The sequence below is a fragment of the Camelus ferus genome, chromosome 7, assembly GCF_009834535.1.
Source record: "Camelus ferus isolate YT-003-E chromosome 7, BCGSAC_Cfer_1.0, whole genome shotgun sequence".
Classification (NCBI taxonomy): domain Eukaryota; kingdom Metazoa; phylum Chordata; class Mammalia; order Artiodactyla; family Camelidae; genus Camelus; species Camelus ferus.
This window is the reverse complement of record NC_045702.1, coordinates 33282463-33300175: the sequence shown is the minus strand read 5'-3', so window position 1 is coordinate 33300175 and position 17713 is coordinate 33282463. Positions and strand designations below refer to the sequence as shown.

Genomic DNA, 17713 nt, shown 5'->3' with positions numbered 1-17713 from the left:
AGACCTAAGTAACTGTTCTGCCTATTAAAAAAGATTTTTTATTCTTATTTTTGTATTGAAGTATAGTCGATTTACAATGTTAGTTTCAGGTGCACAGAGAAGCGATTCAGTTATACATATACATACACATATAAATATTTCAGTTTCTTCTCCATTATGGCTCATTACACGAAACTGAATATAGTTCCCTGTGCTACAGAGTAGGTCCTTATTGCTTATCAACCATATAAAAGACGTTTTAAAGGATCCAAATGACTGCTAAAGTATATTTGTGGAAGGTCTGTCTGTCACGTGGCCCCAAGGCCACGGGTGGGAGGAGACAAGGGTAAAATCAGTAATAAAAATGCTGAGACATGAAGGGGAGTGGGGGTGCTGCCAAAGCCTAGAAAGAAGAAATGAAACAGGAAGAAGGAAGCCCAAATGAGAAGAACGGAAGTCCAGTGGATAATTCAAGAAAGCAGTGAGGTTTGGAGGAACCTGGCATAACGTGGGCAATTGTATTACATGACTCAGTTTCGATATGACTGGTGCTTCTCAAAGTTGGAGGGAACAAACAAGACAAGCCATGTGAAAGTCTTCTGCACACTACAACATCTTTAGGAGATGCTGGTCATCACAGCCATTAATCAGGAAGGCTTGAACCCAGGGCTCAAGGTGAGGGTAGAGTCCCCTGAGGAAGTCTGAGATGGAAAGTGCCCCCAGGGGTAGTCTTTATGTCCTGCAGAACAGACCAGGTAGACAAAGAACATGAAAGAATGACCCACAAGAGGAACTCTTCTAGACAGTCCCCTTGAGAGATGTCATTGTATCTTCATGGTCTTTGAGACTTATTTTTATCCCTTTCTTATTCTATATATTTTATCAGCTGCCTCCAATGCTTCATAAGACCATAATAGAAAAAAAAAATCCAAATCTTTGTAGCTCCAGTTTCTAACACAGGACTCCTCACACAGCTGATGCTTAATACATGTCTATTAAATTAAGTTATTAAGTAATAGTGGCTCCCTTTAGAGAACCAAAAAGAAAGATGGTAACTGAACTTGGGACTCAAGAGTAAAATGCCCTGAGGTACCATAATTCAAAATGTCAAGACCAAAGGAGGCAGGTCAGAGTAACGGGGCACACGGCATTGTGCTCATGGGAATACTCTCTCCAAGGACACCAACACGAGGTGGAGCCCTGCTCTGCTTCTTACCAGCCATGTGACAAACTGGGCAAATCGTCTCTGGGCTGATCCTCTCTGGGCCTCAGAATCCTCATGCATCCAATGGATGTTGGAAGAATTCTGGGCATTAAATGAAATTCCTACCTATGCAGTGTTCTTAGCACCATGCCTGGCATGGAATAAACCCTCAGTAAATGCTAAGAGGTGTAGTGATAAAATATTGAAAAGTGAAAGACTCCTTTTAAGAAACCTATGTCATGACTGGGGTAAGAGAAAACTTTATGCCAAAAGAACCATGCTTTGTGGGACCTCGAATACATCTTATTTTACCCTGAAATTCTCATAAATCGTTTTGTTGGCAGTAAAAGTAACAGCCACCACCACACCCTATTCTGTGGGTCTGGAAGACCGAGAACCCACCAGGCAGGGGTTGAAAATTCTAAAGGAAAGTCACAGACAAAAGACAAATGGCTAGAAATAGGGGTAGAGGTTTCTGTGGTACAAAATCTACCTTTTTCTCTCTACCAAGGGGTAACAGGATTAGAAACTCCCGAGCAGGCTGGGATTTCCCATCAAATCAAACATCATAATTGTAGTTTATTATAAAATTCTTTCTTCTCCTTGTAAGAATCTAAAAAGCCTAAGGAGAATGTACTGTTAAATTAACCTTCGCTAACAGAGACAGGAAGGCACTTACAGATAGTGGCAACTTCACCTCTCTCTCCCACTTAGATATATTACATTTACTACATTTAAGGCTTTATATACCAAAAAGAAAAAACAAACAGAGAAAGAGAAATCAAAGGGCGAGGAAAATACTAACCACCACAATACTTGCTGAGACATTTCATATAAAAAAATAACTATATGAGGCTGGTAGTTTTTGTCATGTATCTGAAAAATACGTAATTCTGTAAACATGGTAAAATCCTACCCGTGTGATTAAGTTAAAAATAAATTTCGAATTAAGAAAACATGAGTTAATGTTGAACATATTAAAATAAAAAACACTCCATTACTTTTAATTCATTATGGAGACTATAAATTTGAAGTCCATTGGGTCTGCTTTGGTGTGCTTCAGCACACTTGAAATTAGCACTAATTATAATCACCATTGATTACACCCCCCAAAAAATGCTCTAATTTTATAATGGACTTTTTTCCAGTGGTTCATAACACTAATCTTTTTAATAAAGCCTTTCTCCATCGATTGCACTAAGGTAAAGCAAATTTCATCAATGCGTTTTAGACAAAATAATTAGAAATTAGTAGAATTTTATATTAATATGATTTTAAAATAGTTCAAAAGAATTTCACATGTGAACACCACATTTCCTCAAGCTTTCATATCTATCATCCCCACTGGTTACATTTACAAGCACCCAGACACTAGACAATCTGCCCCTCGTTGTTCTCTGAGTTGGATGAAGATACAAGATTAGAATCTGAAAATCTAGAGTTACCAGCACAGTGCATGACCCAGTTACTCTAACAAAATGAATTAACCTCTGTTTCCTAAAGGTTTACCTCTACATTACTGAGTTGCCCTCTTACTCCCAGAAGTCAAATTTCTGGCAACATCAGGGATTCTTTTTAGAACAAATTATATAGAGAAAAGAAAAGAAAAGTTTACCAAGTAACCAAAATAGTCACTAAAATGCTTCACTCCCCAGGAGAAGGCCTTAAATCCTAATATGGAATTTATTTACCCTTACCTGAAAATGATTCCTAAAAGCCTTGGTTATCTGTGGTACACAATGAACAAGCTGAAAGGGTAGGATTGATGGCCAAGTTATTAAATAATAACTGTATATAACATAAAACCACGTTAGATAATCCGATCAATGACTCTAGTTAGCATGACAAATTAGATTACCATTTAGCAAACTCTTTGCTTTCCAGCCTTCATAGAAGAGTTATACTTCCCTGTGGCACTGATATGAGGCTCAGTAAATGACCTACTTTGACCAATGGAATGGAAACAGACATGATGTGAGTAGAGACTTGAAACATGCTTGCACGATTGGGCTAGCCCTCTTATCTCTGCCATTACCATGAGAAGAGCTTTCCTTGGTTTGCTGCCTCTTCAGATTGGGCCCCAGAACCTAAGCCTAGTCCACAGTGAGAATGCACGCTCACATAAGCCTGCAACATAACCAACAATACCCCAGGCCAAATAGCATCTGGGGGAATGAGAATGAATGAAAATAATTCTAAGCCACTGAGTTGTAGGATTATCTGTTACATAGCAATAGCTGTCTGATGCATTCAGAAAGGGTTACAAGATGTTTAAGTTGCCTCTGCTTAATGCCATTACATTTTTAGTAAAATTTTTTATCAGAAGCTATGAAAATATGTTAATGTTTAGCATTTGAAGAGAGTAACTTTCAACTGACTGGAAAACTCGTTTTTATGAAAAGCATCCCAAAGCCACTACTTAACAGTGTGATGCATAGTTCTTTTGAGTTGTGTTTCCAGAAAAAGAGAACAAGCACTTTCTTTAAATAAAGTCTGCTTAGCTTTGCTGAACAGTTATACTGGACCCTGAGTTAATATACTTCCATCTGAGGTTTTATACTGCTGACTAGCAATAACAAACAGTCACATGAGGCTGTGGACTGAGAAAAGGTTTTCTTCTATTCCCACAAATAAGCCAATGCAGGAAATTTCAAGACCTGAATAATGAAAATGAAAGAAAATCCTTGTTTTCTTAGAAAATCCTTCTTCATGTCTGCACAGAGTGAATTAACAGATTCAGACTTAATGCCAAATCCCATGGACATGACTTGCTACCATTTTTATGCTAACGTTTACTGAACATTTCCCATGTGTGGTGGGGCTTTGTGCTGTAATCACTTCAAGTAAATCACACAACCACTATAAATGGTACATATTATTACTATCTGCATTTTAAAGAATTAAAGGAAAAAAAAAAACAGAAATGTAAAGAGTGCGAGTAACTTGACCAAGCTATAGAGCTAGGAAGTGGTCATTTGGGGATTGGGAGCCAGTATGTCTTACTCCAGACCAGTGCCCTTATTCATACCCTGTACTGTGAGAAAATGGTTCCAGGATCTTCATTTTAACGTAATCTGCGAGATCTTACCACAAAGCTACCTTCTAATCTTTTCTCCTCAAAAGGGGAGAAGATCTAACATGATAACATTTAAGAAATACACCATTGTTCCCTCTCCACTCCCAAAAGCCTACTTGTAATCAAATAGTCAGGATGCCCACATGGTACTTGCAAACACCCTCTAGAAATCAGTGAACAAGATCAGAGATTAAAAATCTATATTTGATCAAATATTGATGAGATTTTGTCAAAAAGACACAAGGTTGTCAAAGTGGCCTGAGGTATGACAATCTGAGCAAAAAGTATAATGACTCTAAAGGATAGAAAGATATCTAATGTCTAAAAATGCATGAGTTCCTAGTAATACTTATGGGAAAAATTTAACTACTCCTTATTGGAGGTTGCAAGGACATAAAGTGATTACTCCCCAAATTTATAAATATGGAGACAGAATCAAGCATTTATCTTGTCTCTTCTGTGCAAACTGTATGTCAAGGTAATGAAACAGGAGATGAGGAGGAACTGTTCTATAAAGAATTCCACCATATGAGATCGCTCATATGTGGAACCCCCCCAAAAAAGAACAAATACAAAACAGAAACAGACTCACAGACACAGAATACAAACTTGTGGTTGCCAAGGGGGCGAGGGGTGGGAAGAGACAGACTGGGATTTCAAAATTTGTAGATACTGACAGGCATATGCAGAATAGATAAACAAGATTATACTGTACAGCACAGGGAAATAAATACAAGATCTTGTGGTAGCTCACAGCAAAAAAAAAAAAAGTGTGACAATGAATATATGTATGTTTATGTATAACTGAAAAATTGTGCTCTACACTGGAATTTGACACAACATTGTAAAATGACTATAACTCAATAAAAAAAGTAAAAAAAAAAAAAAGAAGAAGAAGAAGAAGAAGAATTCCAGCCAATAAATGTAGAAGAAATGACAGAATTAGTAAAAAAAAAAAAAAAAAAAAAAAAATTCTAATTCCCAACAGAAAGAATGGATCTGGGTGGTGATTATTAACGGATACTAAGTCCACCAGGTGAGAGGATGATGGGGAACTTCATAATGGAATCTGGATGACAGCATCTCAACCTTCTGATGGATGTACCTCGAGTGGTACCAGTGAAGGAGGGACAGCCAGACATCCTGTCCTAGTTGAAGGAAGGTAAAAGTACACAGCACCACCTAGTAGGTATTTTTTCCCAAAGTAAAGAAATAAACAAACAGGGCAGAATCTAATCACGTCTCTAGACCTAATATCCAACTGACAGAAAATACAAGTTACAGAGAACCAGGGAAAGGGTAACACACACTATGACACAGCGATCAGCCAAACTCAAAACACAGCACATCTGAACCAACAAAAAAGTTCACTGTGCCAACAAATCAATGGCAAAATGGGGAAAAAAAAAAAAAAAACCAGAACAGCAGGGGAGGGAAGAACAGTAACAGACTAACAGATATAAGAGACCCAATAACCACTGCAAAATGTGGCCTCTATTTAGATCCTGAATTGGGACAGAGACAGGGAATAACTATAAAAACTGGATGGACTGTTATATTAAAGCTTGAAATTAATGTTCATTGTATTAGGTATAATGATGAATAATCATTAGTATTTAACAAATAGTCATTCTCAGTTAGAAATGCATACTGAAGAATTGTGAGGTACAAATGGCATGGTATCTAGGATTTGCATTAAAATACTCCAGAAACAGGGGGGAAAAAAAAAGAAAGAACATGTTGTGATATTAGATAAGTAAGACTGGCAAAATGTGGCTAATTCTTGAAGTTCAGAAAATACATGAAGATGCATTTTGCTACTTTTGAAAACATATGTGTTTAAATTTCCAAAATAAGATTGAAAGGGAAATCAAGAAAAACTAATCCACGCTAACAGTTTAGATATGGAGACTGTTAATATGTTTCAGTTAGTGTTTACCTGCCTGCCTCTCTCATTTCTTTCTTCTTTTTTAAAATTATAGCTTTGGATTAAATAGCTAAGGTGGGGAAAAGTTGCGCTTTCTATAACAAGAGAATCAATGAAACAATTTTTTTTTTTTAACTTCAAACAGAGAAGACCGATTCATTTCATAAATACTCATTGAGTCCCTACTCTCTCCTCACCAGTCCAAGGCTGTGGGGAAACAGGAGGGTAAAAGACACAGGTTCCTCTTGTTAAACTTGTGGTCACTAAAAATCTGGCAAATATCAGCTTCCCCATTAGGGTCAGGAATAAGGATGTGGTAACAGATGCAATTTCTCAAGTCAACTTGGGCATGTCAAGTGTCAATAAAACCCAGCTCCAAAGTGACAGCTAACTGATTCGGACAGGGTTTACTCTGAATCCATGCCAGACTGCCCAAGCTCATTAAATGTTAACTGTGAATGAATGAAGCACATGCAGGGGAATTAAATTGTACTCAAAAATGAGAATGGGAGTTTTGTCACTGTTTACATGGTCAGTAGCACCAGGGACAGGAAAGCAAGCACTCAGGAGGATGGGAACATTCCACCACGACCACCACCACGACCACCACCACCACTGCCACCACCACTCCCAGAGGAAAAAAAAATTCAAAAAAGACAGGATTTCAATGAGGAACACTGCATGCTAAACCCTGTGCAAGAAGGAAGAAAAGTCAGAAAAACAAAGAGGAAACTCTTAGGCTTCTCAGTTCTACATTTTGTGGTGCAGACAAGACAGCTCACCACACCAGGGCTGTGGTAAACCATTTCATTTTTACATCCCAAGAAGCCAGCTGAGATGCTGTCAGTCTCCAGTATTGACCTCTCTTCTCAACTGCAAATTTCCACTTATTCAGTTTCCTACTCCAAAGGATCATTATTAAACTGAGGCAGGCGAACCTGCTAGTTAACATCACACATTGGACTGCCTGAGACTATCCTAGCTTTGCTACTTGGTTGCTCTGTGACCTTAGGCAAGTTCCTTAACTTCTCTGAGTCTCGCTTTCCTCATTTATAAAATGGGAATAATACTAGCATCTACCACTTAGGGTGACTGAAGGGATTAAATAGGTTAAGTGCACTTAAAGAGCTTACAACATGTCTGGCAAGTAGTGGGTGCTAAGGGTGTCTGTTATATGCTGGCAATGTCAAAGATTTTCAAGACTTGATTCCAAAAAAAGAATACAGAACACCTAAATTTTTATGTCAGTTTATACTGAAATGATAATATTTTGAACATATTGGGTTAAATAGTCTCAGAATTAATTCCACCTTTTTTACTTTTAGTACTTTTTAAACTTTTTAGCAGAGCTACTAAACATTTTAAAATAGTATGTGTGACTGGCATTTTATTTCTGCTGGACAGGGTAGCTCTAGAAGGTTGATCTTTGAAATGAGAGTTCTATCACCCTTCCTCCCTTTTCAGAGCTGCAAATTAGGTTTACTCGAATTTAAGAATACCTGTGTATATATGATCAATTAGGTAATCTCCACCACCATCACACATTCCACAGCCCTGAAAAGAGCAGAAGATATTCATGACTTACATTTCTCAGGTCTTTCTTCACCTAGAGGAGAAAGCTCCAGCCCTCAAACCCCCAGTTAACAATGTACATGATCCTGAGATTTGAAATGAATGGTAGATCCATAATTGACACCCAGAATCTTTCCTGCACCTTCTGAAGGCATCACCATTTGGTGGGGAGGGGTAAAGCTCAGTGGTAGCTCAGCACGCATGCGGTCCTGGGTTCAATCCCCAATACCTCCATTAAATAAATAAATAAATAAATCTATTTACCTCCCCATCTCCTGACCAAAAAAAAAAAAAAAAAAAAGGTAGTAGTATTTTTAAAAAGGAGGCACTGAAGGCATCAAGGACTGAAAAGCATCAAACCTATAAAGTCCACTTCATAAGCTTGTTATCTATGAGTATCAGCAGAGCAACCTAATCAGCCTTATCTCCGCCCACTCCCTTTTGATCACATCAGCAAGCCAAGCTGCACTCTGTCCTAGGTGGGATGCTCTCAGTGACTCACCCAAAAAAGAACAACAACAACAACAACAACAACAAAAAAAAACACTCAGCAAGCAAACAGCTAAAGGTTTGTGTGTGTGTGTTGTTAACAGAGTCAGGTCCACTTTCAGCTCTGCTCTCTAACACCCGGCATCCTCACTAAGGCTGGTTGTGCAGTAACTTTGTTTAACAAATGAAGATGCTGGGGATTGGCATGAACTATTTCTTGCTTAACACATTGTAAATATTCACATTCTGCCTCATATTCAACCACCACAGAGTATGTGTGCTCCACTGGTCTGTCATCTCTAAGGAAATAAATGAACATTTACTGTGTGCTTACCAGGTACGAAGCACTATTTCGAGTTATCACATTTTATGTTTTAATCCCCTCAACAACCCTGTGAGATATTTTTATCTATACTTCTCAACAGATGAAAATGTTAAAATTCAATTACATGTCAACAAAACAGCTCCCTAGAGAAATGACTTGGGCACACTTTTGGTGTCAAGGATCAGAGGACTCTAGCCAAGGGAGGGACAGTTTTCTTCCACCTGAGCAGGAAGAATCTGGGCTCTGGCTTGTCCTTGAACCTACAGGACGGACTCTCAGCCCCATGTGCCCAGAAGTCTCTTCAAAGCAACATCTAACTGCACTCAAGTGAAAAACACTTTCTCCAAAGGCTATGGCAGTGTGAAACAGCTAAAGATGACCCAGCCTCAAAGAGACTGTGATTTGCATTAAACTTCCCTTCCTTTTCTTTTTTTAACCTACCCAACAGGCAGCAATAGATCAGAAAACCATAATCACAATTCCAATTTTGAAACTGCACTGTCCTCCTTCCCCAAGACGACGGAATAAAAAGCACAGACAGCAGGCTCTGGGTACCAGTAAATTACACCTCTGCACACTTCAGGATGTCAAAGAGGTGTTGCTCTCAGCAGGCATTTGGGGAGAAGTGGGAACAGAATACTGAAATTCCTACCAGCCTAGAAAGTCAAGGTGTCCTGAGGAATCAAACCCCAGTTTAACAACAAAGGATTTATCATTTCTATCTTTCCCATATTGATGTTATTATAGAATATTTGAACACATGTGGAGATAATTATATCAGAAGGCAGAAAATAATGTAACCCAAACACAGCGAAGGTGTGTAGCTGAATTCTTAATAGGAAGATAGTTACACTGTTACTTGAAAGGATATAAGTGGGTATACTGTTATCCAGGAATTGCTTAACGGTCACCTGATCACAAATAAACATTAAGCGGTTCCTTTTGCATGTGCTCTCTTCTCTCAATGCCCCTTCCATCCTACGCCCCACAAATCACTGTTCTTTAATAACAGTGTAATTAATTCTCTCTGGGCAACTAATTTTTTTAAAGTATCATTTAAGTTGGTCTGCAAACCATCATTAATATCCTGTTCTCAAAAATAACCTACGACTTAATATGCAGATTAAATGAAAAGTCATCACATGTTTCAAAACGGGAAAAAAATTCTATGAATGTTACTGCTTTGAAGTCTAGCGATGACTACGCCCCTGACAGATTCATGTGGGCCAACAATTCTAAGAAGCAGGAATGTTCTGTTTTAAAACATTCCTGCAGTAGAGCTGGTAGTCAGCAAAGATGTTGTTTCTTTTAAATGTGAAATGCTGTATAAGCAAAACCACCTTTCTGTAAGGAAACTGTTATTACTATAATATATCACCTCAAAGACCAGTGCAAAAAATCCAGTGATTTTAACTCTTTATTTTTTATTTGTGACAAGGGGGAATTAGGTTTATTTATTTTAATGGAGATACCAGGGATAGAACCCAGGACCTTGTGCATGCTAAGCACACACTCTACCACTGAGCTATATCCTCCCCCCACCCAGTGTCTTAATTTTTTAAAGAACAGAATGCCCTATACCCATCTAATATGAAGTTAGCTTTATAAAACTTGCCTTTAAATTTTTTTCTATTGAAAATTTAGATTAAAAAGTTGATCCATCAGGATTTTTGGTCCGTATAAAAAAATTAATAGCTCTCTGAAATATAGGAAAAATAAAAGAAAAAAACTGTCTAAAATGGTCATTTTTGAAATTTAAAAACTGTAAATTTAGTTTCTGTCTTAGAAAAGGATATTGAGCCTAGACATTATAAGACCATCTGACTTACCCAAAGCAGGCAGAAAACATGGAAATATCAACAACTGATTAGAAAATATTTATGTTAAAATATACAACAACAGGATCTTTCAAAAGCACATTCATATCAACTCTCAAGAAGTATTATAATTTATTTAATCCCACTAAAATAATACACTTCTTTCTTTAAAAACATTGGTCTGTCAGAGGTTAAATTAACACCCACCACAAGGGAAAAATGAAGTAATATCAGGTCAGGGTTCAGGGATGAGACATAGTGGATTTTCTCTTGTGACACAGTGACAAGCTATACAGATGAAATGGGACTATGAGAAACAGAGCTGCATTTCAGCAAGACCCAGTCCCTCCAAAATGATAGCCTTATGAAATACAAATCATTTTAAATCAAAATTTCTTCCAAAGATTTTGAGTTTACACCAGGGGAATCTCCAGGCTCTATCAGTATTGCAACTTAGAAAATAACCCCTGGTAAATTACACCAGCTTAGTTGTAATTATCTTGAAAGACAGAAACATGACAACTGCTTATTAAAATAAAGTGTATAGGCAGGGATAAAAAATACATTGTAGTTAATAGAAAATGACAGGGTCAGCAACAAAAAAAGATCTGAAATTAAAAACTGACCAACCCTTAAGAGTAGATTTCAACGGTTAAAATAGGGGCTTTATTGTTAACTTTGGCACAGCAAAAAAATAATCCACAATACTAAAAAAAAAAAAAAAAAAAATCCTATTTTTCTAGCCATTAATCAGCCTTTCAAAAGTAGAAAGCTGAATTTAGGCTTCTTTATTTTATATAGCACATAGACAAGCTGGAGTCAAAGAAAGGCAATATGAGTTGAGAGGGAAATGTTGAATTATGGAGGAATGTATAAAGACTTTCAGTTGCTAAAGGAAAATAAAAGGCTTAAGAAGAAAGAAATGGGGGAGGGGGAGGGATTTCAATTACCATAAGAAATATTTAGATTTACTTGAAAATCAAAGGAGAAATGGTGAACAGGACACAAAAAGGAGTTAAACTCCAAAATTTTAATCTCTTAAGAGACAGAACGTGTAACTAAGCGGCCCATTACACTTCTTGAAGTTATTTAGCTCCATGAATCCTATGGATAGAGAATTCAGTTAACATTTCACTCTTCTTTCTCCTATTGTGACAGTGATAATTCCATCAAAAAATGGCTTCATTCTTTCCCAAACATGCATGCTACTTTGAAATATTTTTATAAAGTTCACTGCTGTAGAGACAGACAAGAATAAAAGTAAGAAATTTTAAGAAACCATATAACATTTTGCCAAATTCCCTTAAGACTAAATCAGCAAGTCCCATGAGTTTAGGTGTGTCTGGAACTGAAAAAGCATGAATATAATTAAGTCTTTCTGAAGCAAGTTTTACAATTACAATGTGGCTCTAGAAGTTGAGATCAGGTCTCACTCATCCCTCTGTCACAACACAAAGCATTACACACAGTTGGTGCTCAATAAATGCTTATTCAGCCAAAATGAATTCTAATGCCTTTGAATTCCATGCAGAAGCCAAAGCAACGTTAAATGTCAGTGAAGTCCTACAGAATGCGTGAGATTTGGTGCAGGCCAAACCCAAAGACCAAGATATAGCTGACTGCTAAAGATCTCAGTGAGAAGATGAGGAAAGGCACATGCCAAGCCAGCATGGAGATGGGGAACTGGGCATCCCAGCAATGGACCATAGGGCACACCACTTGGGAAATGCAGGAACAGAAAGTCAACTGGTGTTGCAACAGAAGTGTAAATAGTCTGTGTAAGAGAGGCACAGAGGCAGGGGCCCAGGGGTTCAGGGGCAAGATTCAGTCACTGGATGAGTCTGTCTATGGAAAGCAGGGCACCAATACAGAACAAATGGCATGCCTATCAGGTAGAACACACCAAGGCAGGGCACAGGAATGGAACACAGGACCTCATAACCACAACTAGAGCCAACACTCATCCAAAGGGAAATAGGGAAGAAGCTTAGTCAACAGAACCCAAGCAACTAATCAGAAAAATACAGATGGTGAAAGAGAATCAGTACTTAGTCATCAAGCCATCCAAATGAGGATTCTTAAAGATTTTTTGGCTAGGAAAAGGATCAATTTCAGATCTCAGGGAAGTTCTGAACATACTGAAAGGTTTAAACAGCTCTAGGTAAAGGGATGAGGATTCAGGTGGTTCCATCAGCCTTTTGTAGACTAGACACGTTCTGAACTTCTGCTATTCTGATCAGTATTATTTATGGTGATCACACAGGTGAACATATGAATAGAACTCTCAAAAAGTTCTGAGACTATAAATTGAAAGCCAGTGGATACCACCTAAGCTGAAAACAGCTTATTAATGGCTTTATCATCATTAAGCCGAGATGCAGGAGGAGATGTTAAATGTCAGAATGCCAGACTAACTCCCCATTCTAACAGCAATTAGGACAGCAGAAGTTTGCCCATAGGAAGCTGAACATTTGGGGCGGAACTCAAGATTCCACTGTGTATTTCAGCATGGAAATTTTGTTATATAACCAGCAGTTTATTACATACAATTAGTATGCTCTTTTGCAAAATGCTTTCCTTCTCTTCCATCTGTGTCTCAAATGTTTCCATCCAGCAAAATTATTAGAAACTGCTTAAATATGAGCAAATGCCAAAATTAAAAGTGCTAAAAAAAAATACAAAGATAATCCATGTTCCTCTACTCAAATTCTCTCAAAAATAAACTATTTACCACTAGAGGAAATTGTATCTTTTATTCTATGAATTACATATATATATATATATATATATAATTTAATTATATATGTAATTTCCTTTAGCAGTGAATAGTTTAATATATCACACAACTTGAAATAAGGTAACTATTAACCCAAATTAACATATACTGAACTTTAAATAATCCAAGAAATACTTTCACAACACCTAAAAAGAAAAAGTGCAGGAGCAATTTAAATTCCTAAAACTTATGATCACCATTTATAGTCTAGAAAGGCAAATAAGTAATAGTCCAGAGAAATATGAGCAGACACTACCCCTGATAACCATGTCTAGAGTAGGATCCTACACACACACACGCCTCTCTTTCATAATAGCCCCTTATTCTCCTTAACAGGAAAAAGCAGTCTATTGTATTCCTTAACACAATTGATAATTATGTATCTACTTGTTTGTTTACTCATTCAATGCTTGTCTCTCCAGTACTTCACTGTAAGTTCCATGAGGTCACGGAAGGTGACAGTTCTGTTCACCACCAAGCAACTATCCTAACACATGGCAGGCATTCATTAAAATTGATAGATTGATTGACTGAATTCATGAATAAACACTATTTTCTTTTAGGTTCACAGACCTTATACAGACAGATCAGAAAAACTTGCCTTTCAAACCAACCAAGTACGAAGCTGGCCCAGAAACCTCGTAATACGTATGTGCAAGGAAGGAAAAGTAACAGATGCAAATAAATAGACAACCGGCCGGGTGGACACAACAGCAGGTAAAACAACCCCTCACTCACATCTATGAACATATTTGCTGGTAGTTTGAGTCCACTGATATATTATTACTGACATAATTGTAGGTAAGATGTAAAAATTAAAAATCAATGAAAAAATAATGAACAGGTTTTGTTTTTTCCTATGGATTTCTTGTACAAATTAAACACTGATAAATATTTGCAAAGCAAGGACTCAAATAGTCTTCTATCCTCTTAATTCTAGACTCTAATTTTATAATCACATCTTTATTTTTAGACTCCATGGAATAGTACAACAAAAATAAATTCTGGCACTGAAAATGAGCTGTGCTTCAAACCTACATATGCCAACTATGATACTTCCTTCCAACTGTGAATAAAGAATATTATATTATGCATGAAGCATTTCATGTAATGTTTTGATATTGCTACAACTATGTAAAGCACTTGTTAAAATCGTGAGGGTCTCCTAGGAACTGAATCCGGGTGTCTGTTACAGAAGGATATGGTAGGGGGAACAAGCAGAGTGAGATTTCCCCTTTCGACATCACTTCTAAAGAGAATTATTGCAGTCAGTAATCCACCAAAAAAATACCATCTACTAAGAATTAACAAGCAATTTTATCACAGGCAGACAGTGCCTAGATATAAATTCAGCTCCATTATCCCAGTGTAAGGTCACGCTGATTTACTACATTATTTCACATGCTAGTTAAGAAACTCATCTGTAATACACACCTCAAAGGATCTTTTGAATCAAGACGATGGTGACCCTGCCTATGTCATAGCTCTGGTCCCCAGAGGGGTGAAATATGTGCTATGAAGAAGAAAGGCTTGATTTTTACATGCTGGTTGCTTAGCATCAAGTACTTCTATGTCAAAAGACGAATGGTACCAATAAAATAGCTTATTACAAAGGCTACCAATCAGCCCTTGAAAAGTCATGACCCAGCGCCGACTACCCGAAGCAGTTCTCTCAGCTGAATCTGATATTTATTGTTGTTATGATTCTTCACACAATGAAATCCCTCAGAAACCCTCTCCCTTGATATTTTTAACTCGAATACTTCACTTTTCAACCGTAACTTCTGTGCCTTTCCCATACTGGCAAGTACACTCATTTTTTCTTTTGCCTTCAAATAGATCTGTAATTCATTCCTGAACCTTCTACATTTTCTGCTCACTAATTTTTCCTAAAGTCTTTTTTACGCAGGACTTATCCTTCACCTTCCCTTAAATGCTGATGCTCTGAGGTCTTCCCTAAGATTCATGTGCACCTGCTCTTCCCCCACCAGGGTGGATCTGTCTTTCTCCTCCCAGCCTCCTCAGCAGTTCTTGCGATACTTCCTGACTTTACAAGCACTTCACTCTGTGACTGTTTATGTTATCTGCCTCCCACTGCCAGGGTGAGGTTTTTGCGGACAGGACATATACTCAAGCACATCACCTAATTAATAGCAGGTCTCAGTAAATGTAAGATTAATGAGCAAGGCTCTGAGAAACTGATAAGTGGGTGAGGAAGACAGAGAAAGCTAGAAACGTGGTGAGTTCTGAAAGTAGGCACAACACAATGGTTAAGAAGAAAAACTCCAGAACCCACTGCCAGGGTTCAAATCCCAGCCCTGCCATTTTCTAGTCCTTAGGTAAGGTACCTATCTTCTGAATATCATGAGGAATGACTGAGTTAATACATGTCAAACATGTAGAAAAGTGCCTTTAAGCATTCTAAACACTCTGAGAGCTGGAAATTAACATTTACACAATGGATTAGGCTCTTTAAGAATCTCAGTTACCCTGTACTAATAAAACCTTTTAAGTTATTAACAAAATAACAGGTTCAATTTTTGTTTTAAGAGCTTTCTTATTGAAAGGAAGCAAACCCACAGATGTCTAGACTTCTGCCTCTGATAACGCTGACTTGTGCACATGCCTGAGTTCACCTGTGACAACAAAGAAGTCACTTAAAACAACTATAAAATGAACTCAAGTTACATGAAACAGTTCCTTTTTTTTTTAAAGTTTATGAATTATACCCATTTTCCCCATAGTATTACAGGAAAATAGCACATGATTAGTGTTTTCAATTCTCAGATCACAATCCCCAAACTTTGGAAGCAAATGGAAAGTAAGAACAAGGTAGAATTTTTCTAACTAGACTGTAGGTGCAAAAGTACTGAAAAATGAATGGGAACTTGAGTCCAGAGAAGTCATAACTACAAATTCAGACCATCTCCTTCCTCCCTTTCTAGTCCCAGCCCCAGGCCCCCGAGAACCAGTGGGAAAGCCCAAAGGGCCATCTCTTGGCCTGGGCAGGACATCTATTTACTCAGGGGAATCAGAGCTGCAGAATATTTGGTCGTGGCCCTTAAAACCAAGGGTTCAGTCTCAGGGTAGGGTAGATTGGTGAAAGATGGTCTATTTATAGGATTTAAAAAAAAAAAAGATCGATTCATGAGTGCTCTTGCCCTAAGGACAGCCTAAAACAACCATTCTCTGTTTCTGAGACCAGGGACTCAGTCCTGATCATCCCTTCAGGACATGACCCATGGTCAACTTCTCAAGGAGGGACCCACCCTACCAGCCTGAGCTCTATGACAGGACAAGGAGAGACAGTCCTAGCCCCTGCACCCCACTGGCAACCCTCTTCTCCCAGTGCTTCAGGGCCAGTGCTGCAGGGCAAGCTCTTTAGAAAGACTCAGTATGAATTCTCTCCTGTGATTGTGGTCATTAGAGAACATGGGTTAGGTAGGTTAATACCCTCTCAGTCTTACAGTGGTACTTTCACGACAGGTGCATTATTGCTACTGTGTATTCTGGAATATGAATCATAACACACAGCAATTATTACTGAATTACTTTTAAGTACGTCACTGAAACAGAATGCCTCATTAACCAGCCTTGCTCTCTCCATTAGCAAACTAATCATTAGTGTAGGGCCCTCTAAGAGGAAGAGGGGGGAAAGCTCCCAACTCAGAACCTTTACACTTCTCTGCACATAATTGTAGGCCACAGCTTGTGAAACTTGGCTCTCTGATTGCCAGGGAAGTGCCAAAACTCAAAATTAACCTTGGCCACTACCAAACTCAGAGAATCAGTCATCAGAAAAAGTCTGCTTTCCCCCCTCCTATCTTGGACAGCATAATTTAGAATGGACAAGTCTAAAGTACCACTTTTTAGGAGAAAAAAATCCAAATGACCTCCTGTATTCTAAATTTGTGCTAAGGAATAAAGAATATAAAAAGTAGGAGGCAGAGGTTTCAAAATGCTTATAATCGGAGGCGGGGGAGCAGAATATACTAAAAAGTAAGTTCGGAAAAATACAGGATAGTATATAATTAACCCAATGCCAAATGGTGTGATATCAATAATAGGCAGTAAATAGGCTCAAACTGGGGTGAGATCAGTAAAGCTGGGGATGACAGGTTCAAGAGTAACTATCATACCATATGAGATCGCTCACATGTGGAATCTAAAAAAAAAAAAAAAAACACAAACAAAGCATAAATACAAAACAGAAATAGACTCATAGACATAGAATACAAACTTGTGATTGCCAAGGGGGCAGAAGGTGAGAAGGGATAGACTGGGATTTCAAAATTGTAGTATAGATAAACAAGATTATACTGTATAGCACAGGGAAATATATACAAGATCTTATGGTAGCTCATGGAGAAAAAAATGTGACAATGAATATATATATGTTCATGTATAACTGAAAAATTGTGCTCTACACTGGAATTTGATACAACATTGTAAAATGATTATAAATCAATAAAAAATGTTAAAAAAAAAAAAAAGAGTAACTATCATGACTCAAGAAAGGGATTGGAGCATCATTTCAGATTACCATCT

General features: G+C 37.8%; 1 protein-coding gene across 3 annotated transcripts in view; it reads right to left on the bottom strand.

The window, feature by feature from the left end:
* Positions 1 to 17713, bottom strand: part of DOCK4 (dedicator of cytokinesis 4) — a 405529-nt gene that overhangs the window by 299268 nt on the left and 88548 nt on the right. For 2 of the 3 annotated variants that reach the window (XM_032483671.1, XM_032483673.1), the window contains exon 1: positions 7686 to 7779. The exons of the other annotated variant lie outside the window; for it this stretch is intronic. In XM_032483671.1, the coding sequence (XP_032339562.1) occupies positions 7686 to 7764 (79 nt within the window). In that variant the 5' untranslated portion in view covers positions 7765 to 7779. Of the gene's footprint in view, positions 1 to 7685; positions 7780 to 17713 lie in introns of those variants that run through there. 3 annotated transcript variants of the gene reach the window in all.